Source organism: Martes martes (assembly GCF_963455335.1).
Source record: "Martes martes genome assembly, chromosome: 7".
Lineage (NCBI taxonomy): Eukaryota > Metazoa > Chordata > Mammalia > Carnivora > Mustelidae > Martes > Martes martes.
In genome coordinates, this window is record NC_137894.1 from 96,926,209 (window position 1) to 96,952,937 (window position 26,729).

The 26,729-nt window shown below is 39.7% G+C and overlaps 2 protein-coding genes across 4 annotated transcripts in view; both read right to left on the reverse strand.

The window, feature by feature from the left end:
- Positions 1 to 8,002, reverse strand: part of SOS2 (SOS Ras/Rho guanine nucleotide exchange factor 2) — a 79,673-nt gene extending 71,671 nt beyond the window's left edge. Inside the window, exon 1 of the mRNA XM_080808227.1 lies at positions 7,768 to 8,002. Within this exon, the coding sequence (XP_080664353.1) occupies positions 7,768 to 7,854 (87 nt within the window). The 5' untranslated portion in view covers positions 7,855 to 8,002. The remainder of the gene's footprint in view (positions 1 to 7,767) is intronic.
- A 3,755-nt stretch (positions 8,003 to 11,757) lies between these two features.
- The window catches only part of L2HGDH (L-2-hydroxyglutarate dehydrogenase), a 42,903-nt gene continuing 27,931 nt past the window's right edge, over positions 11,758 to 26,729 (reverse strand). For 2 of the 3 annotated variants that reach the window (XM_080807902.1, XM_080807901.1), the window contains 4 exons: positions 25,542 to 25,709; positions 24,461 to 24,618; positions 23,045 to 23,176; positions 11,764 to 13,828 (listed from right to left, as the gene is read on the reverse strand). In XM_080807902.1, coding sequence (XP_080664028.1) covers positions 13,633 to 13,828; positions 23,045 to 23,176; positions 24,461 to 24,618; positions 25,542 to 25,709 — 654 coding nt within the window. In that variant the 3' untranslated portion in view covers positions 11,764 to 13,632. Of the gene's footprint in view, positions 13,829 to 23,044; positions 23,177 to 24,460; positions 24,619 to 25,541; positions 25,710 to 26,729 lie in introns of all 3 variants that reach the window. The other variant, XM_080807900.1, reaches the window with a different exon arrangement.

Sequence of the window (26,729 nt, forward strand, 5' to 3'; positions counted from 1 at the left end):
AACAACACGGAGGAAGGTTGAGTATAATGCTAGGTGAAATAAGTCAGAGAAAGACAAATACCATATGATTTAACTCATACGTGGAATTTAATAAATAAAACAAATGAACAAAAGGAATAAAAAGAGTGAAACCAAACAGCAGACTTTTTTTTTTTTATTGTATTTATTTATTTGACAGAAAGAGACAGCACAAGTAGGAGCAGCAGGCAGAGGGAGAGGGAGAAGCAGGCTCTATTATTGAGCAGGAAGCCTGACTCAGGGCTCCCTCCCAGGACCCCAGGATCATGACCTGAGCCAAAGGCAAACACTTAACCAACTGAGCCACTCAGGGTCCCCAAGAAACATTCTTAATTACAGAGAACAAACTGATGGTTCCCAGAGGGGAGGAAGGTGGAAGGGATGGGTAATACAGGTGATGGGGATTAAGGAGTGCACTTCTCATGATGAGCATGGGATTATGTATGGGATTGTTGAATCACTATACTGTACACCTGAAACTAACATAACACTGTATGTTAACTGGAATTAAAATACATTTTTAAAAAAGCACTTTGCATGTTTATTTTAAAAGGATCAATGGTGGGGGCGCTTGGGTGGCTCAGTTGGTTAAGTGGCTGTCTTCGGCTCAGGTCATGATCCCAGAGTCCTGGGATCCAGCCCTGAGTTGGGTTCTCTGCTCATCAGGGAGTCTGCTTCTCCCTCTGACCCTCACCCTTCTTGTGCTCTCTCTCACTCTCTCTCTCTCAAATGAATAAAATCTTAAAAACAATAATAAAAATAAAAGACTGATAGAACTATTTTATTTTAAAACATCAGTATTTAGAACACACACAAAATTATACCTTCTGCAACTATTTGAACTTGAACAATTTGAACAATTAAAAACTTATTTTGGGGACACATAGCAAAAAAAAACTAAAAAAAAAAAAACACAACAACAAACCTCTAATTTAAGAGAAAGAATCAAGACTCAATGTTGATGAGATCTGAACCTGCTGTGAGAAAGAAGGGAAGGGTGATGGATGATCAGGTTTCTGGCTTGAAAACGGAGTGTATCACTTATAGTAGAGGTTTTGGACAATGATAATAAGCTTGGATTGGGTTATGTTGTGAACATCTACAGAGGAATGCCCAGGAAGCAGGGGATATAGTAGTTTTAAATAGGCTCCAAGAGGAGTCTTCTTCAAGATGATGTTTTTCTGAAGACTTAAAGAAGGTACGAGGACCAGTCGTGTTTTTAATCTGCAGGAAGGTTGTTATAGGCAGAAGAAAACAGCAAGTACAAAAGCTCTGAGATTAGAATATGTCTACACATTAGAATGTGTCTGTGAGTACAAGGAAGCCACTGTAAGGAGGGAACAGAGCAAAAAAGGGAGAGAAGTAAGTATATGAAGTCAGAGATGTAAAGGCAACAGGCAGCATCAGGGTGTAGTAACCCACTGAGAGGACTTATCAGACTTTTATTCTGAGAAGCAACAAGAGTTTTGAACAATGGAATGACAAGATTTCACTTATCTCTGCCACACTGAGAAAAGACTGAACAGGGCAAGGGCAGAAGAGAGACCAGTTACAGGCTATTTTAACATTCCAGGAAATTGGTGATGGCTTGGTCCCAGGTGGTAGAAGTGGAAGAGTATGAAATGGTGGTTGAGTATAGCTACAGTTTTTAAAGTAGAGCTAAACAATTTGCTGACAGATTACACAAATTAGGAAAGGCAGGATTCAAGAATAACTCCAGATTTTTATTTGGAGCAACTAGAAGGATGCAGAAGCTGGCCATTTACTGATAAAGGACACATTACAAAAGCAGCAGGTTTTGGGGGGGAAGAGAAGGAGCTCAGTATTGGTTGAGATGTGGAAGTATCAAGAAAGGAGTTGGTGGGGCGCCTGGGTGGCTCAGCGGGTTAAGCCGCTGCCTTTGGCTCAGGTCATGATCTCAGGGTCCTGGGATCGAGTCCCGCATCGGGCTCGCTGCTCAGCAGGGAGCCTGCTTCCCTCTCTCTCTCTCTGCCTGCCTCTGTCTACTGTGATCTCTCTCTGTCAAATAAATAAATAAATCTTAAAAAAAAAAAAAAAAAGAAAGAAAGGAGTTGGTTACCCAACCTCGGGAGAGAGTTCTGAGCCAGAAATAAAAATATGGAAATCATCAGATACAGATGACATGCGAAGCCATGAGGCTGGATAGGATCTACAAATGACTGTAAATAAAAACGTTAAGTCCAAAAACTAAGCACTGAGGAGGTCAGGATAATGTAGTTAGGGAAGAGGAGGAGGACTCGACAAAGGAGAGGACCCAAAAGTAATAGCCAGAGGGAGAAAACCTGCAGAGGTTGGTGTCCTGGAAGCCAAACAAGGAAAGGATTTCAAGAAAGAGGAGGAGTTCGACTGCCAAATGCCGCTAAGGGGTAGGTTAAGAAAGAATTAGAAAGTGCTATGTAAGTAAGAGATAATGTTTGAGTTTACAAAGTGATTTAAAGAAGAAAACAGGGAGAATGAAAACTTTATTTGCAAAAAACAATACTAGTGCTCACATCTAGATCTTGATGTTATTTTGTGTTGCTTCATTTCTACACATTAAAATGTGAAGTGTGTAACAGTTACACCTTTCAAAAGCTTTCTACTATCATATGTTCTCACGTAAAAGAAGATAAGAGTTTTAGGTTGTTAATTTTTAACGTGACTACATGAGATAATGCTAAATCCATTAGTTCCATTAAAATTCCTTCCTGATTCAAACATGCAGACTAACAGACAATATAATCAAACTACTGTTCCCCTGAAAGAGAGGCCATGGTTAATATAAAAGACATACACCTGATTTATGTCAAGTGGTAACACAGGTAATGCTTTGCATAGTCAGCATAAAACACTTTAATGGAATATTATTGCTCCATATATACCATATCAAAATTAAACTGAAAATAGAGGATGGCTACTAAATCATAGCTAACAGGGAGCTAAATGCAGCAAGTTAAAATGCATTCCTAATGCTCATCCAGTTCTGGCTGAACCCCTTGGGTCAGTTTGGATCATTATTAGTTTGGAATAATTCCAAATGACTCCCTGGAGTTCTACTGTTTTAGTCAGTGGCTTTAGGAAATCCAGAACAGGCCTGACGTCACAAAAAAATCATAGGATATCCTATTCATTTCTAGCTTTCAGCTGGAGTTATATTTTAAAAAAGCAATTTTGATCAAGTTAATCTAATTATTTTGTTACATAAATAACACTACAGGGCTCCTACTCTCAAATAGAAACCTCTGAACCTGGTCTACCAACCAGCTTTTTCTTTTCACTTGGTCTTAGTTCTTAAAAACAATTCACCTTTCTACCTTTCCCTCAACCTCAAATCCTTTCTGCCTGCTTAATCTTTGTCTTGTTAATTCCTATTAATCTTGCAGATAATTGTTCTTTATTGTCTGTCCTTCTCAGGCCTCTCCCACACAGACATTTAGATTGGAAGCTTTAGGAGAACGGGGGCCTTACTACACAACCTCAGTATCGACGGTAGTACAGGACACCCATGAGGCACTCAATAAATATTTGAATATATCCTCCAGAATTCAGCACAAACGTTACCTCCCTAGAGAAGCCCTCCTTGACCCTCTTGTGTCAGTGACACCAATTTTATTTTCTCAAAGCACCCTATACTTTTCTTTTGGGCCCCAGAAAGATCCAGCGCTTCTAAAATGGCTCCGAGAGAGAGTAACAAAGGCAGAAACACCAGAATCTTTCAGAGTTCACAAAAGCATTTCTAAACCAAAACCTCCTACCTTTTTCTTCCTTGCCATAGACTGCTATTTAACTAACTAGACATTGTCTCGTATCTCTTATACTTTAGACAGATATCTAAGAGCAAACGGTAATGTTTGGGGTGAGGAGTTCATATTTAACCTGAATTAAAGTCAGGAACAATTCAACCACTTCTTTCTAACTCTCTATGACACTTTTAACTACAGATAGAAAGGCAACAGACATTTTCTTTTCCACATTTAGCGTGGTGAAGAACACCCAAAAGAAAAGGCATCTACAAGGGAAACAAAACAGACGGAAAAAGTCTAACAAAATTATTTAAAGTCAAGTCTTCCTTACATAGAATGCTAACACTGATTTTTTCAGCATACAATCAAGAGCGCATACCAAAGTACCAAAGGCATTTCAAAGACACAGGTAATAAGTTGCATTTACAAGTATATCCCACACTCTTTTTTTTCTCCCAAGTAATATGATAGCTTCAGCATTCTTGGGGAGTAGTGGTGAAGGCATTTATGTTTCTGGCTCTTTTAGGGAAGATACATAATTCAGCAGTAATGTTAACAATCCATGTATTATCCATTAGTAATGTTATTTCCCTCAGCTTGACCCTTTGTAGTTCTTTATGTATTTAAATGCTTTACGTGAAGTAGTTTTAAAAGTTAAAAAACAACAACAAAAAGTTAAAGAACAAAAACAAAACAAAAAGTTAAAGAACACATTTCTATTTCCAAAATTATTTTTCCATAAACCTATTTTTCAATGTTTGTGTTTCTATGTAGTGAAACAAATATTTAATGTTGGCTTAAAAAATCCCCTGTGGTTTCAGGGTCAACAATGGTGACTTCACCATGTAATCTGATTTTCATAAAAATTAGCCAAAACTTGAAAATAAGCAAAAGACATTACTAGGTATCTTTCAGTACAATGCTGTGCTCAAACCTCTGAATACTGTCTACTGACTGAGCTATTTCACAAATCTGTGAGATTAACATTGAGATTTTTATCTGGTACAGATGCAAATAATTTCAAATCAGTGGAAAATACAATCCAAAACTTACTGTTTATGTTCCTATAGGATATTAACTAATTTTGTATCTAACCCAACAATCTTAATATTCCTTTATTAAATTGTCTATAAATACCTACCTCCTAAAATTTTCATAAGAAGTAGCTTTAACATTAACTTACGAGTTCCCCTATTAGGTAATAAGTTGAATCAAAACCACTGACACACGTTCATATATATTTGCATGAGTCATGATTTTACCTTTCAGAAAAGTATACTTTAAGTTTCAGAGGCTCCACCAAGATGCCCAAGTAGAATCTGATGGAGCCAATTAAACTATACTGTTCTTTTCACACACACATACAGATATTACTTACATAACTCTAAGCTCCTAATTGCTAGCTATCTCATTTATATAAACCCAAACCAAAAGGTTTAGAATGTTCAGTGTAGATGGTAAACAGTTAAGAGCATGACTTTTATTCATCTTTATTTCATCTTAGTTCCAGCATGGTGCCAGGTACCTAAAATGTGTTCAATAAATAATAATATCAATTAAACTTCAATTAAAAAAACACAGGGATAAATATAGAGGAAAAAAGAAAAAAAAGTTAAAAGAAGTATTCCACATGTTCAATGAGGAAAAAGCCAACTGGAAGAGAAAAATCCTAGTAGACCAATACTACCACTACAACTAATCCTAGTAGTCTGTAACTATCTGTTAGCTGGAGGAAGGAAGCAAGCTAAGTTCTTAAGTAAAGACAGAACCTTCCTCGAAATGGCAGGATTTCTCATTGTACAAAGGTATGGCTGGCCGGTACATACCAGAATGTAACACATCCTACAAATGAAGAGTGAACCTTGAGCTCCTCCTGAGCAGTAACTCTTAGCAGGCACCATAAACCTGCATGTTGCAATACCACTAATACCCAAATGCCACAAAACTGGACATAATCCAGTTATTATTAACATCAAAAATTTTCCCAAAATATGAAAGATGTATTCCATAGGAATATATCTCAATTCTGTAATAACAGTAAATTAATGAATTAAATGGAAATTGCTTTTTGAATTGGGTTCACAATTGGGTTCACAGTACAGATCTACAAGACCCCCGAACTCCCGGTAAACAAGAACAGCATATAAAGGCAAATTAACACTCTCAAAGCAATGGACTAGGATACTTGTTCTGGCTTTGTTTCCACCCTAACCTGAAGAAGTAAATCTGTCTCTGTTCATGAAGGATTATTAGGGTCAAAGCTACTTATGGAATAAATTATGCAACACACACTCAAATGCTATTTGCTACCAGAAAGGACCAGTAGGTAGATACCTGCATCCCACTGCCAAAAATACATGCCTACCTGATAACTGCACTCACCTTCTGCTGAGTGCAATTACTCACAAAAGAGTCAATAACTATCTGAGCATATCCCCTTTTACTTTTCAACTCCAAGCAGAGTTCATTATCACTACTCGGCACACTTGCAGTTCTTTCCCCCTCCTTGTAGAATCAGACTGCCCAAGGAAGTAAAGTCAATTAACTTCAACACCTAGTATACCAGTGAAATGATAACTGCCCCCTAGTTACCTCCACCACCAAGTTCTCAAAAAAAGACATGACTGGGGCACCTGGGTGGCTCAGTGGGTTAAAGCCGCTGCCTTCGGCTCAGGTCATGATCCCAGGGTCCTGGGTTTGAGCCCCGCATCTGGCTCTCTGCTCAGCGGGGAGCCTGCTTCCCCCTCTCTCTCTTCCTGTCTCTCTCCCTACTTGTGATCTCTGTCCGTCAAGTAAATAAATAAAATCTTAAAAGAAAAAAAAAAGACATGACTTTGTGTTTGGCCCAAGGAAGGCCGTATCCCCTTGTAAGAATTATGGAAACGATGGAAAATCTGAAACTCCAAATGCATGAGGAAAATGTTCTCACCTTTAAAATATACTTCTTCATTTGCAGAAATTTGTTATTTGAAGATTTTCCAAGTGCAGTCTTTCAAATTACTGTTTATTTTTTTATTATTTAAAATTTATTGTTATTTTGCACAAAATGCAGACAGTACTAACCCCCTGCATTAATGGCAATGGAAGCCCATGTTCAGCAGGCACGAGCCTAATCCTGCAGTCTTTAAATTTGTCCTGACCTTACAAAAAGGTTTATTATAAAAATGATAGTACGATTATTATCTAAATTCACAAACGGAGATCACATCACCTATAAGAGAGATGCACCCAGGGTATACACCCAAACTTGACAGGTTATTTTATGAGATGCACCTTTTTTGCCCCCCTTAAAATGATTCCAAGGTCTAAACTGCACCCAGTGAAGAAACACCAAATTTTCCAGGCGAAATCTCTTGTAAACGGATAGGACACCTTTCGCAGGAAGTGAGGGAAGCACTTTAAATTTCCCTCAAAAATTGTAAAAGGAGTATTAGGGCCCACTGACATTTCACACGTGAAACACAACCATGTTACAAAAAAGCACCGCCTCGTGAGTGGACACCCTTGACAAGCAAACTGCCTAGGGGAACACCCCCAAAGAACCTGATTAAAGGTAATTACCGGGCCTGGAAATGAACTTTTGTTTTAGAAACTGTGTAAACACCAGCGAGACTTTCTCTTGCCCTAATCCAGCCTGAGGACAACAAATTGGCCAACGGCGGAAGTTGCCTGACGAAATGACTGCAACATGAAATCCATTTTTATGATCATAACAAAACCTTCCTTCCGGGGCCAGGCAAAAACTTGAGAAAACGTCCTTTTGGATGCAACAGGCAACTCTGAACCCCCCACAGCCAGCCTCTGAGCAAGAGCTCGGCCCGCAGGACCCGAGCACTGGGAGGACGTGCAGTTCCCCGTTAGAAGCTCGCAGGGGCCGGAGCCGGGCAACCCCCAGCGCCCCCCCCCCACCCGGCCTCCCGCCGCCAGCCGCCGGGCTCAGCCGACGCTCCGCGGCCGCCCCGGCACCTCCCTCGGCCCCCGCGGCCGCCCGGGCACCCGCACTGACCTTCCGCAGGGCCGAGACCAGCAGTCCCCGCCATTTCGGACTGTTCTCTTCGCTGAAGAACTCGTACGGCTGCGGCGCCTGCTGCATGGCCCCGGCGGCAGCGCCTCCGCATCAGGGGCGGCCCGCGGACGGAGCCGGGCCGGGCGGGTGGCCTGACAGGCAGGGCGCGGGCCGCCTCGCCTCGCCGGCCGCCGCCGCCGCCGCCTCCCGCCCGGGCAGCAGCTACGGCAGAGGCGGCTCGGGGGCGGCGCCGGCGGGTGGGCGGGGGCTCCGGGGGCGGTTTCCTCGGCTCCGGCGGCCTCTCGCGCAGCGTCGGTAAAGGAAGCGCGGCGGCCGGAGAGCCCGGGCGACCACCCAGCTGCGACCGAGGCGGCGGCCTCCTGTCCCGGCGGCGCTGGCCCGCTTCTTGGGGGGCTCCTCCTCCTTTGTCTGGGTTCGCAACCCGCGCGGTGTACGGCTGACCTCGCCCTCTCCCCAACTCCCGCTACGACCGCGGCTGGCGGAGAGCGGCGGCGGCAGCTTGTCTCCTCATTGCCTCATCCCCGCCCTCCCAACAGGCAACGCCGCCCGGCCCGCCCGAGTCACCTCCAGAGGGCTCTGGGGACCGAGCGGGCGTGCGCGTTGGGAGAGCAAGCCACACTCTAGCGCGCAGAGCGCTGGCCACCGCTGCCGCCCCCGTAGCAGCCGCGCACAGCGCCCGGGGGCCGCAGCCCAGCTCCCGGCTCCAGCAGTCGCGGCTCAGCCCGCCCCCTGGGCCCGGCGCTCATTATCTTGGGTCGCCGGAGAAGCCCCGCACGGAGCATGCGCGCCGCGGAGCTTGGCAGAGGCGCCGGCGGGTCGCTGGGTTGCAGAGGCGCGGAGGCGGGCGGTGGGAGTGGGACTGTGTTGGGGACTTCCTGGGGACCTGTTCCAGACAGACCACCCAACTGACTGTGTTTTACACAAACGCTTCCTTCACTCGACCTTCCCAAGACGATCCTGATTCGGTGCCACTCTGAGCCCCACTACTGCATTCATGAGAAGCAGTTCAGGATGGGGAGGGAAAGGGACATTCGGCCGGACTCGATGTTTGACGTGTGCTCTCCACGGCTGTTGGGTATATAGGAGGTAGTTAACTGTTTCATCAAGTGATGTTTTGAGGAGTTAGGGATGTGAGACGTGGAAAGCCCTCAGCACACAGTGGGGTCAGCCACCAGCAGCAAGGAAGGGAAAGGAAGAGCACGGTGAAAAAACAACTCTACCTCTCATCAGTAACTCAACAATTGTCCTTTTCCAAAACACACACCAATTTGTCATTTGGCAAAATCAGGATGACAGAGCTGGAAAACTCATTTTTCTAACCCAAGTATTCACTGAATCACGAATTTCTTCTAATAAAGTCACGTCCACATTCCCATGTACTTGGGATAAAAAGATAGTGAAATGCTTTTATTTCTCCAATTACTTTTCAGTCAGTGATGACAAAGACTTCGGCTTATACAAACTGTCTTTACTATCTCTTCTCTTCCGGAACTCCAGCTGTATACCACTGGGCTGTCCAACTTCTAGACTGTGATTGTATTATGGAGTGAAGTTGTTAGTGGAAGTTTCATTCTTGGCCAAGGATATTGGAAACCACCTCTGAGCCAAATCTGGCCAGAAGACATATTCTGTTTATCTAGATCTATACTTAAATTTTAAAATTGTTAACATTTTAAAATCAAGAGATTTTTATATAAAAATAGATTTCCATTCTCTTGACAAAAATCTCACAACACTGGGCCCTGCTGCATTCCTTCAAAGGAATAATCAGCAGGCAGTGGGTAGTGGCTGCCCTCTTTAGAAAAGTATGCCATCCCATTTCCAGTTGGCTATACTCCCTACCTGGCACTCTCCACCCTTTTATGTAACCTGCCTAGTCTCTACAGGCTTCTGAATTGTGATCTCTAAGCTAGGCAAACAGAAATGTGATCTACGTGCATGTGGGGGATAATCCAAGAATGACACCCATAAAAATCCCAAGGAGACAAATGGGCCATCCAGAATAAAATGTTGGATCCACACCCCACACTCCACACTAGGATAAACTGCAGAAGTGTCAAAGACTTAAATGTAAAAAATTAAAACCATAAAATAATTTGTTTGTAACTTCAGAATACAAAGACCTTTCTACTATGAAATAAAATGTAGAAGATTGAAAACCTATTTTTAAAAATGAACGGAAAAAAAAATCACAAGGTAAGCCAAGAGGCAGGTGACAAATCGAAAAAAAATATTTGCAACTCATTTCTAAATAGTTGGTTTCCTTAATATCTAAAAGGGTTCCTATAGGGGCACCTGGGTCGCTCAGAAAGTTAAGCATCTGACTCTTGATCTCAGCTCAGGTCTCAATCTCAGGTCATGAGTTCAAGCCCCGTGTAGGATTCCATGTGGGGCCAACTTCAAATAAATAAATAAACAAATAAATAGTTCCTACAAATTAGTAAGACCAAAACTTGAGGGGGAAAAAGGATAAAATATATGAAAAAACAGTTCACAGAAAAGGAAATATAAATGTCTCTTAAATACATTGAACATGGGGACACCTGGGTGGCTCAGTTAGTTAGGTGTCTGCCTTTAGCTCAGGTCATGATCCCAGGGTCCTGGGATTGAGACCCACTTGGGGCTCCTTGCTGAGGGGGGAGCCTGCTTCACCTTCTCCCTCTCCCTTGCCTGTTGCTCCCCTTGCTTATGCTCTCCTTCTCTGTCAAATAAATCTTTTAAAAAAAATTCCAACACCATTATAAACACTTGCTTAAACTGTTAAAAAAAAGGGACATATTGGGGGTGCCTGGCTGGCTGTCAGTAGAGGCTGAGACTCTTGATCTCAAGGTTGAGTTTGAGTCCCATGTTGGTGTAGAGATTACTTAAAAATAAAATCTTTTTTAAAAAATGTAAGTATTGGGGGTGCAAGAGTGGCTCAGTGGGTTAAGCGTCTGCCTCTGGCTCAGGTCATATTCCCAGGGTCCTGGGATCAAGCTCCACCAGCAGGGAGCTCTCTGCTCAGCAGGGAGCCTGTTTTTCCCTTTCCCACTGCCCCTCCCCCTGCTCTCTCTCTCAAATAAATAAAATCTTTTAAATAAAAAAAAATGGAAGTATTAAACACATATAATACTCGATCATAAATCTGAGTTAAAATTAATATGCTATATTAATTATTTGAGAAATAGTAATTTTATCTTTTTAGAACTTAGAATGGCTTTGGGGAGATAACTTGAATAATCTAAGCACATCTCAAATTTTCAAAGGCAGAGATAATGTACCACTAATATTCTCCCACTGAAAGGCATTTTCAAGAAGGACTTACTGAACATTTCTCCCATTTACTCTCTCCTACTTCCTCAATTTATTTAAAGCTACAAGTGCTGCCAGTCAGAAGCAAACCAAAGCAATGCCACAGGAAACAATATATGTCATTGTCACTCACTTTCATGGTTTGTTGTTGTAGCTAACTCTGGTCCTGTTACAGTCCACCTGCTGAAAAGAAGTTGGAGTAGGCTCTCAGACAGATCATTTGCCCTATAACCCTTATGGAAAGCTTATGCCCAGAAACTCAACCCTGTAAGAGAGAACAGACCAGATTGTCTTCCTAAGAGAAACTAATTATTTATGACACTCCAATTTGATTTATTGCCACCCCCCCCCCCCACCTCCTGCAAAGCATTGTGTGTTTTACATATTCTGCTATGGAACGGAAACAATGTTCCCTGGTGCTCTGGGGTATGAAGACGACACTGAGGTCAGCCACATATTGCCACCATTACCAAATGGAAAGCCATTTTCATAAGTGGGGAAGTGCTCTACTTTTTACTTAAAATATAAACCTCATTTTTTTCTTTTCTTTTTTTTTTCAGTTTTTTCCTTTTTTTTTAGATTGGCTGCTATTTAGAGCTATGGTAGTTCATGTTTCACACACCAAACATTTACTTGAATCAGAGTTTTTATGAAACTAAAAATTACGTTCACAACACTAAGGCTCATTAAAATATTTTAATATTAATTTACATTCTTCTTTCAGAAGTACATAAAACTTTTAAATAGCATATCATTATTACACAACAAACCCAATTAATATAAATATAAAATGTTTTACAAACATAATAACCTACACATTCACTTTCAATAATTTTTTCACTTGTATTTTTTGGGGGTATAATATAAACCCAAATGGAATAGGGGTTTCTTTAATTAGGATAGTTATTTTTGTAACTTCAGTCTTTCACAGCTTAGTATATATGCAATCTCACTGTTTATGAAATAGAGAATTGTAAAATTTTCCATCTCTTAATAGTCTTGTAATGGAACAGAAAAATATCCTGTGTGTCACATTTCTTGGAGGAATCAGTTGTTATGAAGAACCATTAGGGCTGGTTTCTTCTGTGAGTGGTTTCTGAATGCTTTCAAAACACTCATCCCCAAGTGTCAAATAATTGCCTTGTCTATACCTGGGATGTGCTACTTCTTGAACATGAGTTGGTGATACAGCCTTTCAAATTAATGGTTGAGGTAGCTCAAACAATGTAATCACTGAGGCTTGAAGTGAAAAGGAAGAAAACAGAAGTTTTTCCTATCAGTCAAAATGCACATCCCTACTTATCTATCACATAGATTTGGAAAGATAAGAGGAAAGAAAGAAGAGTGGAAGATTAATCCTGAGAGAGCATATATATGAGGGAATGAATGAAAATGTTTCACCTACATGATGGTTCTGTAATAAAAGTTTTCCCAATCAATAGGCGGCCATAAATTCATTTATATTTCTATTTTCCAACTTTCTGAACTGCAAGAATCATTTCAACAGATACCACACACATATATACAATATACAGTACCGGCACTGGGCCATAATTTGAAATACTCATGAAGTACACATGAATGTAAGGCACTTTTGCGGTTTACAAAAGTGAATGCCTCAAAGTTAGGTTATTTCCCCCAAATGAAGAAATATCCTCATAAAAGTTCACAGGATCCCTGAAAACCAAGTAGGCATGAATAATTAGTGATATTGGCCAATGTTTGAGAAACTTGGTATGACTGAAAAACAGAGATATAAAGGTAAATAATTTTTAAAATTACGGAGTTCTGTATATCAGTGTTAGGATCCTAAAACTGCTCTCATAAAAACCTATCAGTTCTAAATCCTAAGTTCTTTTTTCTCAACCACAAAAGACTATAAAGAGTCAGCAAGAACCACTCATAGTGTACTGCTGTTTGGATTTAGTGGTAATCCCACACTAAGTTATAAAAAGACTGGAAATAATAAAGACTTTACGTTTCTTTTGCAAAGTTATTTCTTACAAATATTATAGCTAGATAGAATCTTATTCAAACCACTTAAAAATGTGAAATTTCATATATTTTCTTTAAATCAAGAATTTTAAAATCCCAAATACAAATACTGTTGCTCCAAATAATGTGAGCTTTCCTATGACTCTTCAAAATTAAAAGCAGGTTTGCAACCTACAATATACTATATTTTCTTATTTAGCAGAGGATAAAAAGCTTAGAAATCATAAAGCCAAAAAGTTAAGGGAACAATCAATTTTTTGTGACATCATTCCCAGAAATTCTAGAAAGCCAAATCTCTAGATCATGGTTGGTGAGGACAGGTCAATAACAAAGGGATTCAGGACAGATACAACTGTACCTTGCTTCTTTATTCACAAAGTGAAAGAGGATGGACTTTAAAAAATTATTATTTCTATGTTACAGCATTCTAACAATTCAGTTGTTAGGATACCTAAAAAGGAGATTTTCAAATCATTTTCCTTAAATTAAAGGATGCAATTAGTATATTCTTGTTGCTGAATATGGAAATTAAAATGCATACCTAGCTCCTTACATTATTTACAATTTAAATCTTTGTTGCACTTCATCTGCAATCATTCCAGAAATTGCAAGAGAAGAAGTAGCTGCAGGGGAGGGTGCATTTCTCACATGAAGGATGCGATTTCCAATATCTCCAACTCCTCCATCAAATACAAAATCTTCTACCAGATTTCCATCTCTGTCCAGGGCTTGGGCTCTTACTCCAGCTGGACCTCTGCAAAACCAAGAGTGGTAGTCAACTCTCTGGAAGAGATAGGACACTTTACAAAACAGTGGTTTCAAAGTATTCTTAAATCAATAAAGTCTTTATTTTTCTAAATGCACAATTACGTGGAAACCCAATAGGTTTGTGTTTAGCCAAAGGCTATTAGTTTGTAGTCTGTCAAATATATCCTTAGCCTAGAGAACGTTACGTGTTACATGCCTGTCACGTAACAGTGTCAATAAATGCTGACCAAAGAATACACAAATATTTACTTATAAATATTTGTTTTCCCCCAAAGTAGCAGATAAATCCACAATTAGAGCAGATAAATCCACAATTAGAACTGATGAATTAATTTGGATTTATAAGATGAATTTATTATAAAATCAGTCAACGGGAATAAATAAGTCTCTTCTAATATAAAACAATAAAAATAGGAGTTATGTATGTCAGTTGCATTCCTAAATATCCACTACAGAATTTGATTTATTTTTGCATTTTTTTAAAAGATTTTATTTATTTATTTGACAGAGAGATCACAAGTAGGCAGAGAGGCAGGCAGAGAGAGGGGGAAAAGCAGGCTCCCCGCTGAGCAGAGAGCCCGATGCGGGGCTCGATCCCAGGACCCTGAGATCATGACCTGAGCTGAAGGCAGAGGCTTAACCCACTGAGCCACCTAGGTGCCCTGCATTTTGTTTTGATTGTAAATTAAAATTGATGGAGAGCAGTATCTGCAAATGCCAGCAAGTTATTTTTTGTAGTTTGTTTTTATTTTCAACAGTTTAGCCTTCCCTATCAGGATAGCCTTCGATTAAAGAGATGATAGGATGGGGCGCCTGGGTGGCTCAGTGGGTTGAAGCCTCTGCCTTCGGCTCAGGTCATGGTCCCAGGGTCCTGGGATCGAGCCCCGTGTTGGGCTCTCTGCTCTGTGGCGAGCCTGCTTCCCCCCCCACCACCCCTGCCTGCCTCTCTGCCTACTTGTGATCTGTCTGTCAAATAAATAAATAAAAAATCTGTAAGAAAAAAAAATGAGATGATAGGAAAAGCAAAAAAAAAAGCAAAGCAAAAAAAAAAAAAAATGAGATGATAGGAAAAGCAAAAAATGAATTAACTTGGCAGCATGTTAACATGTTAACATGACTGAAAGTTCTGCTTTGTAACACTTGAGTTCCCAAATTAGTTTTTTTTTTAAAGATAGTTAAAACTGGGGCGCCTGGGTGGCTCAGTGGGTTAAAGCTGCTGCCTTCGGCTCGGGTCGTGATCCCGGCGTCCTGGGATCGAGCCCCACATCGGGCTCTCTGCTCAGCGGGGAGCCTGCTTTCTCCCTTCTCTCTCTGCCTACTTGTGATCTGTCTGTCAAATAAATAAATAAAATCTTTTAAAAAAAAAAAAGATAGTTAAAACTGACAGATGAAATCCAAATAAAAATATTTGTGAATCCAAAAGTACCTCCCTTATACAAGACTGAGCAAGGTTGTGTCATATATTGGATTCGTGTGCAACGCAGTGGCCAAGAACGCCCAGTTCCTAAGGGTAAGACCTAAGGCAAGCCTGCCCATCATGGAATTAACTGGCCCCAGTTTGCCCGAGGCCTTCAGTCTGTTACAGGTGAGTGAGCTAGACACCACCATGGGGCTTTACAAGTCCTGAATTCTTGCTGGGTTGCTGAAGATTCCATGTACAAATTCTCTGAGGTTATCCTCATTGATCCACTCCATAAAGCTATCAGAAGAAACTCTGACACCCAGCGGATCACCACACCACAAGCACAGGGAGATGTGAGGGCTGATATTTGCAGGCCGCCAGAGCCAAGAGCTGCGGCCTTAGAAAGGGTCATAAGTTCCAGCACACTATTAGAGGGTCTTGCTGTGCGGAATGGACAAGATGTGATACTCTCCAGCTCCACCATTACTGCTAATAATATCTGTAAAATTCTTACCTAATAAACAGGACAGTCATGTCCCTTAAAGTGTTCTTTGTCTGTTAAAATGAGTTGTCTGCAGATTGTTCCATGAATGCACTGGCAAAATTATGAAAGTTGAAGTGCAATAATGTTTGAAGACTATTAAGTGATGGTGTATTTTGTTTCTGATAAACACTTTTGTCTTTGCTTTATCTTATTAGGGAGTTTATATGCCAGTGTTTAAAATGCTGTTTGGTATAAGAGGTATAAAATAAATTCTGTAAAAGTGGAATGCAGAAGCTAGCCATGTCATTTGTTGGTGCATGTAATGAAACCTACTCTTCACTGGGGTGATGTAATGCTCTGCTGGTTTAGTCTCAAATGGTTGTTTTTAGAGGTCTGGTAAGAACGAGCTTTTTAAATTGGATTTTGCTTGGAAATGTGAAGAACATCCTAATCTTTTATCATGATCACATGCAGAATAATAAAGCTAACCAGGGCCCACATTTTGAGGTTGAATCCACCATTCTACTTATATAATGGCTGCTTCTAAAAGAATAGTTTAAAAGAATGCCACCATTTTTAGGAGAATTGAATAAAGCTGTTGTAAGAGGGTTCTCTTACAAACGAAAATAAATCCTGCTTAACCTAAAAAAAAAAAAAAAAAAAAAAAATTACCTCCCTTGGAACTGTTTAGAAAACGGAGTTTGAAAATAGCTGTCTTGGGGATGCCTGGCTGGCTAAGTTGGAAAAGCAGGCAACTCTTGATCCTGAGGTTGTGAGTTCAAGCCCCATGTTGGGCATAGAGCTTACTTAAAATAATAATTAAGAAAGAAAGAAAGAAAGAAAGAAAGAAAGAAAGAAAGAAAGAAAGAAAGAAAGAAAACAGCTGCCTCAAGCACACCATAAAGACTCAAGAAATCAGGCAAAAATATTAAACATTTGGGATTCTGGGCCAATGAAGATAAGTACTTAGGAAGACAGAAAGAACACTATAAGAGCACTGCCCTCTAATGATATTAAGATAATGATCATAATAACTAATAACTATTATTTACTAAGTGCTTTCTCTGCACTAGGAATGCTAATTCTCACAACAACTATAAGAGGCTGATACCATTTATATTTAACAGCAAAGAAGCACAGATTAAATAACTTACCTGAAGTTACACCGCTATAACTGTTCCTTTGTAGAGAGGTAAATAAGAATTACAACAAGGGTATAAGGTTCTATAATAGGGATATATAATCTGCCCTATGAAAGCCTGCAGGGAACCTGGGCAGGGGGTTTTGAGGTGTAAGGATTTCCAAGGAAGAATCAGATACAACACTTAGAACACAAAAAGAACCAGACTGAAGCTAATATTTCTTTGGGTAAGGACATAGATCAGCTGACACACTGTGTTATCAGCCAGCATGTACTCCATTTTATACATTCTGTACTTGTAGCTTATCTCAGCTCATCAAAGCAGCACTTCTCTCCTCTTTTCCTAAACAATGCTGCTGTTGCTCTTAAGAGCATCTCTGGGAGTTTTCTTGTCCTGCTCCTTTTATCTGGCAGAAAGCCAACACATAGGGGACACACAGTGGCAAGACTAGTCATCGATGTTGAATGATCAAAATAAAACTTTCCTCTCTTACAGAGATTTAGTTAGTACCTTCCCTTGACTTCCCCTTCTAAGCAAATATAATACTGATTAACTGCAATTACAAATATGTCTATACTTAACTTACTTCTCTTAAAACACCAATTATCTTCTCAGTGTCCCCCCAGCCCAAGTGTTCAAAGTGTAATCCAAAGTGTAAAAAACAATATGCAATATTGTCTTTTTAAGGATCTCTCTTGAGCTCAAACTAAAGTTAACTATTTAACAGGAAATGTTTAAACTACAAAATTCTTTGTGTTGCCTCTTCAGCACTTAAAGCAACTTCAAGGTTTTTCTTTGCATGATTACATATAGGCATTCCCCAACAGAACACCTCCTCTTGACATGAGCATTATAACTTGAAATTTCAGGTAAAATAAACCATGAATTTCCTAAGGGCCAACATCTTTTACACCACCCCTACTTAATCCTCATGTCTAGATTTGTGCCTTGTACATACTAAGTACTCAATAAGGCTAGGAACTTTATTTTTTAACTTCTAATTTTTTTTAAGATTTATTTATTTATTTGATAGAGAGAGAGAGAGACAGCAAGAGAGAGAACACAAGCAGGGGGAGTGGGAGATGGAGAAGCAGCCTTCCCGCTGAGCAGGGAGCCTGACATGGGACTGAATCCCAGGACCTGGGACCTGAGCTGAAGGCAGACGCTTAATGACTGAGCCACCCAGGCGCCCCAACTTCTAATTTTTTTTTTTTAAACAGGCACTATACCCAGTGTGGAGCCCCATTTTGGGCCAGAACCCATGATCCTAAGATCAAGACCTGAGCTGATATCAAAAGTTGGACACTTAACTGATATCAAAAGTTGGACACTTAACTGATTAAGCCACCCAGGTGCTCTTTAACTTCTAGTCCTTTAAAATTTTATTTTAATAGCTGAAAGAACAAGCTAGTGTATTTAATATTTGTGAATTCAGCTACATTGAGCAGTTTAGTGCTATCTATAGCCATGTATTTTGCTATATTTGCAGCTAAATTTAAAGGGAATGTAAACTCTAAACCCTTAAATATGTCTAGAAACAAAAGGCATTCCTTCATCTGAAGAGTGCTGTCTTTATTGCTTTACTATTCTGTGGCAGGCATTATCCTGTGAGCTGGAAAAGAGCTATGAAAGGCTACAATTGACATCTTTGACCAGTTCCAAACAGGACAATTAAGTATTTTATAAAACTCACCATGGGATCTACTGTTAATCTAAAAATAGAAGTTCACATGAGCATATTGTATGGGGAAAGTAAACTACTCCACCTTAATTTCCAAACATGAAGGAGGGATATTTTTGTTACTAATCCTCACCCTAAATGGACTGACAGGAGAACACGGTTTTTCTATGCCCAGTTTTTGAATTTTGTTGAGAACTTGACTTGGGGATTAGAACTTTCTGAGCCTTTGTATATATTTTCTGAGGGCTTGAATAACACAAGCATTCTGTAATGGGAGTTGTGGAGTCCTATACATATTCAATCAAGTATTTTAATTGTGTTATTCAAATCTTCTACTGTTTTACCTGCTTGATCTATCTTCTATCAACAGATGGGTCTTAAAATCACCACAACTGTGGATTGGTTGATTTCTGATTGCCGTTATGTCCACTTTTGTTCTATTTCATATCTCTGTTATTATATGCAACAAGTTTATAGTGACCTTCTTTATCGCTAATCATTTTTGCCTTAAAGTGTATTTTATCTAAAATGACTAGTACTCATCTTTCTTCTTCTTTTTTTTTCCTTTCTAAGATTTTATTTATTGGGACACTTGGGTGGCTCAGTTGGTTAAATATCTGCCTTTGGCTCATGTCATGATCCTAGGGTCCGGGGATTAACCCTCATCTGGGTCCTTGCTCAGTGGGGAGCCTGCTTCTCCCTCTGCCTGCTGCTCCTCCTGCTTGTACTCTCTCTCTCTCTGGCAAATAAATCTTTTTTTAAAAAAAAGACTTCCTGAGATCATGACCAGATCCGAAACCAAGAGCTGGACACTCAATCAGCTGAGCAACCCAGGTGTCCCTACTAATCTTTCTTCTAATAAGCAATCTGCCTAGCACATAGATGAAATTATTTAATCCAACATGACAATTTCTGTCTTAACTACTAAGTATACTTTCATTTATTGTAATCACTGATGGTTTGATTTCTGCCATATTATTTTATGCTATTTAACCTGATTTTTCTGGCATTCACAACCACATGTATTTCAAGGGATTTTAATATTTTCTCCGGACTCTTGAGTATTTTGCAGTGTGAGGGTTGCCAAATTCTCTAGACTAGTTGTTCTCAACCAAGGGAGATTTTGCCCCCTAGAGGACGTTTGGCAATGTCGGGAGACATTTTTGGTTGTAACTAGTGCTGGCATTTAGTAGGTAAAGTCCAGAGACACTGCTAAACACTCCATAATGAACTGGACAGTCTCCCACAACAAACAATTATTTGGACCAATTTCAATAGTGCCAAGATTGGGAAGCCTTGATCTAGATCACCTTAATTGTAAGAATGTTTGGCTTTCACTTTTGCCTTTCACAATGACATATACAGTCTTTAACTATCACTCACCAATAAAACATCTTGCCTGAAAATTTACTCTAAAATTCCCCCAAATAATTCATTTTTTAAAAATGAAATGTGGGATGGGGCACCTGGGTGGCTCAGTGGGTTAAAGCCTCTGCCTTCGGCTCAGGTCATGATCCCAGGGTCCAGGAATCGAGCCCCGAGTTGGGCTCTCTGCTCAGCAGGGAGCCTGCTTCCTCCTCTCTCTCTGCCTGCTTCTCTGCCTACTTGTGATCTCGCTCTCTGTCAAATAAATAAATAAAAATATTTTTAAAAAAAAATGAAATGTAGGAAAAAGAGGGGATCCTGGCATATGTGTCTTCATCTTTTCCACTCTTAAAGTACTAACAGATAAAAACTGTTACATTACCATGTCAAAATTAATCACAGAAAAAATGAAAGGACTTCAGAGCTAAAATTAAGAACCTGAGAAATTATCACTTAACAATGAGAAATTTATATACCTAGGGGAGCCTGGGTGACTCATTCGGTTAAGTGTCTGTCTTTGGCTCAGGGTGCTGGGATCGAGCCCCGTGTCAGGCTCCCTGCTTGGCAGGGAGCCTGCTTCTCCCTCTCCCTCTGCCTCCACCCCCTGCTTGTGCTCTCTCTCTCTGTCTCGCTCTCAAATAAAATTTTTTTTAAAAAGTAGAAATTTATATACCTAGTACATGTATTTGTACTAGGTATATTATATCAGATTATAACTTTACATCCTAATCCAATGTTCATCAGTAAATTATTGCCCCAAAAGTTCTGGCTAAGCAGTAGGAAGTCAAGCTGGATGCCCTTCAGTGGCAATTTAAGGATACTCTCTTAACCTAAATATCCTACTGAAAGTGTAGCTTCAGTTCTTTTGACTATCTAAAACTGCTTAATATGCTTCTGCCTCAAAATTAATGATAGAGCACTTATGGTTTTACTACATTGAGCTGCAAGACAGGCAGGACTTGAGCTTCAAAATGTGGGAAAGTCAACTGATCTTATTTTATTATTATTATTTAATATTGCAGGCTTATAAGAAGGTACAGAGAATAACATAATAAACACCTATTTTTTTCTTTCTTTCCCTTTTTCTTTTTTACCAAACAGCTTAAGAAATAAAGCTCATAGTTATGACAGAAGCCACCTATGGAACTCTGATCCCATCCCCTTCTCTTCCCAGAGGTAACCACTCTCTCGAATTAGATGCTTATTACTTCCATGCTTGTTACTATTTTCACACAATATATATAATCCATAAACTATATATGGTTTGTTCAAACTGATATAAATGATATCAAACACATTTTCTATAAATTCCTATTTGCTACTGATAATTTCCTTCTTTTAATAGCTACAGGAATCAAGAGAAAAAGTGTATGGAATCACTGAATGTGTCCAGCTTCTCTGTCTCCAAAGAGAAATCCTCTGATTAGGTTGAATTTGTCCCTAAATGTACCTGTCTACAGAGCTGTTTGCCCTTTTCTACTACATGCTAATGAATCTGGAAAATGAAATTCACATTCTTACATTCAGATACAGGAATACTCACCAAAACCCAATTCTACAACATAAAATCCACTGGTCTAAAGAGTTTTCCCCAGGCGTCTATGAAAGGGTGGTAATAGAATATGGGTAGTGAATTCACTGCAACTGTTCATATACAGAATTCACTACGTCCACCTATTGTGGGCCTTTTTGTTTTTGTTTTTTAATTTTATTTATTTATTTGAGAGACAGAGAGAGAGATTAAGAAAATGAGTGGGAGGAGGGGCAGATGGAGAAGCAGACTCACTGCTGAGCAGGAAGCACAATACAGGACTCAATCCCAGGACCCTGTGATCGTGACGTGAGCTGAAGGCAGATGTTTAACCAACTGAACCACCCAGATACCCCCACCTATTGTGTTTTTAAAGGAATATTAATAGCAGTAAAAGATACCAGATTTGACCACTCTATTTTCAGATATAAAACAGAAGAAGACTGCTAAAGCAGACCACTGAAAACACACAAGCCTTTATTTATAGGTGAGTGAAAGAAAAGAAAGCCTAGATATTTTTATCCCTTCAATTTCAGGAGGTGAGTAGAAGGAGTGAGAGAGATAAGAGTAAAAACATTAGCTGGGTTTTAATAGTTCTTCTAAGGATTCAGAGAGGCTGGTCTGAGGATGATACCTTAAGAGTCAGATTTAGACCATGACACTCAACTCCCCTAGGGGAGACAGCTGACACGATTACTGCTCTCTTTCCAGGCAAGTTCAGCAGCTGTTACTGAGAAGACAGACAGTGCCCTAGAGATTCATGGAGGGATGGATTCACGGACGGAGAGTACTTCAAAGTACATTGCTGATTAGGCCTAACAATAGCTTGGTCAGGGAAAATGGTGAACACCCTAAAACATCACCAAAGAGAAAAAGAAAATACGCTTGGGTGATATTTAGGACAATGTATAGCTTAAGTCCAGAAAGGCTTTTATCCTTGAGAAAAAAAGTTATCCTTCCTTCTTGAGTTATGCTTCCTTGGCCACACACCCCTGCAGCACTAGGACTCAGACTGGCTGTTACCACACTACTTCCCACTTCTGGCCTGCAACTACAATTCCTGAGTGGAGCAGGATCCAAGAAAGAACAAAAGAGGGAGAAAGGAAGACGTCACGTATAGAAGTATGTCTAAAAGGTTGTAAAAAGCAATCAAAATGTAATGTTTTCTGTGTTTCTTACCTAGTTAACATGGTGATCAGTGATCTTATATAGAATTAAAACCTAAAGGCTTTGTAATGACAAGAGTGAGTAGCCAGGGAGATTAAAAAATTTCAGGCAAGATGTTTTTATCATGACTGACAGCTAGACATGAAGGTGAGGGTGGCATCACAATACAGCTGCGGTGGACAGTTCAGTATAATGCTGTAAGCTGGTCAGAAAACTGTATACGCACATAGCTTAGGCACTAAGGGCCAGGATGCAGCACAGCCAGATGCCTGCACTGCAACAACCCAACAGCTTGCTGGAAAAGAGGGCACACGAAGATTCAGTGGGCACACGGACTCTGCAAGTATGCTTATGAATCACCACGTCAGAACCACCTCCCAAGGTCACCTAGGTCATGACCACATTTGCAATCCTCACAGCTTTTCCTTACCTCAGTATATCACTGGTAGTAATTTCAGGGATAAACTTTTGAAGGTGCTTCACTGTTGCACTGAGAAAACAGGCTTTATACATTTCATTGACCCCATAGGAAAAATTCTGGAACACCAATTTAATCAAGCCACTGAAAGAAAAATTTTATGAGAGAAAGGAATTCTTTATTACTATGAAACATCTTTACAACTATGAGATTTGGGGAGATGGCATCACAAAAATATAGGCAAAATCAGAAAAAAAAACCCATGTATTAAAAGTAAATCAACTTTTGGTCAATATAAGGAAACTTCATCAAAGGAATACCTTCCAAACTTAAATTCCTAGGAATGGTTTCAAACTGGAATCCTATAAAATCTGCCAACATCAAGGTTTTCTAATGCAAATGTTACATGCTTTCAAAATCACACCTAAAAGGCATTAATAGATCTTTAAGTCAGAGTCATAAAGCAAATGGAGTACCTACTTTTCTTTAGTCAGCCAGAGGTAAGATACTCCAGGTCCTCAAGCAAGACTCTACGGAGCCTGTGAGTACATATATGTGTTTTCAAAAGCACACATGCTAGGAAGCCCCATCCTAAAATCTCTGTTTCAGAATCAGCGAAGGGTGAAACTCAAGTATAGCTTAACAAGCTTTCTAATGATTTTGATGTGAAAACCTCTAGAGCACAACACTCTTAAAAGAACCAAACAAAATAACTCACTGAGTTATTTCTTACAATAATAAAGAATCTGCCATCTAGGTCAACACAATTTATTGTTAGTTTTCCACGAAAGGAAACAACTTTGTTATCAGCAATTTCTCCAGTGGTTTTCAAAATAATGGTGACTGACTTGAAATGATCTTATCAAAGTAAGCCACGTACTGATTTTGAAAGAAACTTTTTTTTTCAAACTCAACTAGAAGATTAGCCAAACAAGATTTGGATTGTCAGATACGTGTTTGTCTCTTGGTCTTGTTCTTTCTGACCAAGACACTACCCTGGCTCATGAGTATTTTCTTTTTTCTTTATGTTTTTCTTTTTTTAAAGATCTTATTTATTTGACAGACAGATCGAGAGCCAGAGAGCACAAGCGGAGGGAATGGCAGAGGGAAAGGAAGAAGCAGGCTCATCCCTGAGCAGGGAACCTGACAAGGCTCAATCCCAGGTCCCTGAGATCATGGGATCATGGGATCATGATCTGATCTGAAGGCAGATGCTTAACCATTTGAGCCACCCAGGTGCCCCAGAATTTTCATGAAGTAGTTAAAACCTTATGTTTATTCCACAAAGCTCTTAATCTGGATTAATAAAAAAATCAATATACCAATCACAAATATGAGGATTTACACAATGGAGTATCAAGAAAGATAAAATTTCCCACATTAAAAATATAAGCATATAAAATCTTTTTTTGTCATGTAAATAGTTACCTCTTGATAATTACATCCATAACATCTCTGGCACTGAAGTCAAAGGGTTTATAGCCTTCTCGTTTAAAGGCAAGAACCGCATTGGGCCCTAGCCAAATACTGCCGTCCATCCTAGGTGTGAAGTGAACACCTAGGAAAGGAAACCGGCTATCTGGGACCTATGGATTTAATATGTCAAAGAGTTATCATTTCATATTACATTCTATTATACATGCAAGCACTCCACTGATAATATAAAACACTTTCTTCTGATGTATTTTAGTTGCATTACTTTTGATCTGTTACTCAGATATTCCTTCCTATATTTACATGCTTCTGCCTAGAAATGCCACACAGGAAACAGTGATGCTATTGACATCAATACACACTGTCCCATGCGTTCCTCTTTCTGGATTAAAAAAAAAGAGAGAGAACTGTCCTAGTTCAGGTTATTCCCTGCTCCCTAGCCCCTCAGCCACAATCTATGTGGCTGGCAAGTAAAATCAGAGCTACCAGTAAAAAAACACTCATTTATAGTATAGGCTTTTAGAAAGTGGAAATGCATTAGATTGAAGCAGTTGAAATGTATGTTTTGGCACCATCAAAAAAACATTAAATAGCTCAATAGCAGCAATTTCATCTGGTTCAACTTAGTAGTTTCAGAGAGAAGAATGAATTCTTCACGTAAATGGCTCTGGCTATACCATGAAACTACAGAGTGGCCACATCCCCTTTTCTGCGCCTATCAATACTGAATTGAGAAAGTCAGCTGGGTATCTGGGCATGCTGTAAGGGAAAGTTCTCTTATGAGTGCTCCTTCCACCAGAGAGGGGGAAGAATTGGGTTCTTTCTTGACAGTTCCTCCCATAGTACACTCTGCTTTCTAGACATGCACTTGTAGGCACTTAATTACAATTTTATAACCATGATTTCAGAATAAAGATTTAGGGATTTAATGACAAGAGAAACAGGTGAAATGCTTTTCCAAAAAGCACTTCAAGACAACCCTTAACTTCTGACCCAAGTAAAAGTTTTTGTTTCATTCCCTTTTTGCCCACAACCATCTGGGGAAGGGTGAGGAGGCAGAAGCATCATTACCTACCGGATAAATATTTCCTTTTACAAGATAGCATTTTTCTGGCTTCAAGAGCAGGTAATCTCCCCGGAATGGTACAATTTGAGGATCAGGATTACAGCCACTCAACTCTGAAATACGGTCCGAGTAAAGTCCTGCACATGTCACAACATACTGACAGTGAACTTCCTCTCCCTAGTGCAAAAGAAAATAAAGAGTAGGAAGTAGAGAGGAGAATATGTCAAGGGGGGGGGGGGCGGCGCAAGAGATGATAGGAAAGATAGGGTATAAAAATGGACTTTTTTCTTTTTATTTCTTTTAAAAGAGGGAATTAAGTACAAGTATCAGCAAAATAAGTTCTTCAGCATTTAGACAGCAGCTAGAAACTTATGGTACTAGCACATAAGAAGATATCACCTTGAATTTTTTATTTAGAGGTAAAATCATTGAGCTTGTGAGGATACTTAAGTTAGACAAACACACACCCCTATTTTACTAAGACCTACCATGAAACTTAACTATTTGTTGTAAAAAGAAGCAAACTTCATTTAAATGGATGGCTCCCACCAATATGGCCTTGTCTGTATTTCAGATTTCTCATCTTATCTATGAGTAACTACCCTCTTACTCTCAGATTGCTTCACGCTCAATAATCTTGCTCAATTCCAACCCACCAACGAATTTCTCCTTCCTGATCAATATATACTTTGTAAACTGAGGCTAGTTTTGAAATCTCATCCTTTCAATTCACATTTACTGAGAACACACACTATAGTTAAGGAGATTACTCATCTTAGGCTGCTATAATTTCCCATAAAATTTTATTTTGTGATCATCTGCATATTTTTTGCTCTACCCTGCCAGCATTAGCCAATTTGTCACCCTATTTCTTAAATGATTTCATTTAACCCCAATTCCCTACCACATTTTAATTCCTACCTCTTTAATTCTTATAGAGTAAACAATTAGCACCTCCTTGCTCTAGGTAATTTCTTGTCCCTAGACTTCTTTCTCAGAAAACCTATTTCTAGAGCCTCAGAGTTACCTGTCTTGACAGTTTTTCCTTCCAGCTCTTACTGATTCAGACTTATTCTATCTCTACATCATATTTTGCCTAGCTAGCTACAAAGGTAAGCCTCTTTTCAAGTTCTACAACTCACACTTCTGAAAAAGTCAGATGAAACTTTTTCATAGTGAATTCAAATTAGCTAGGCT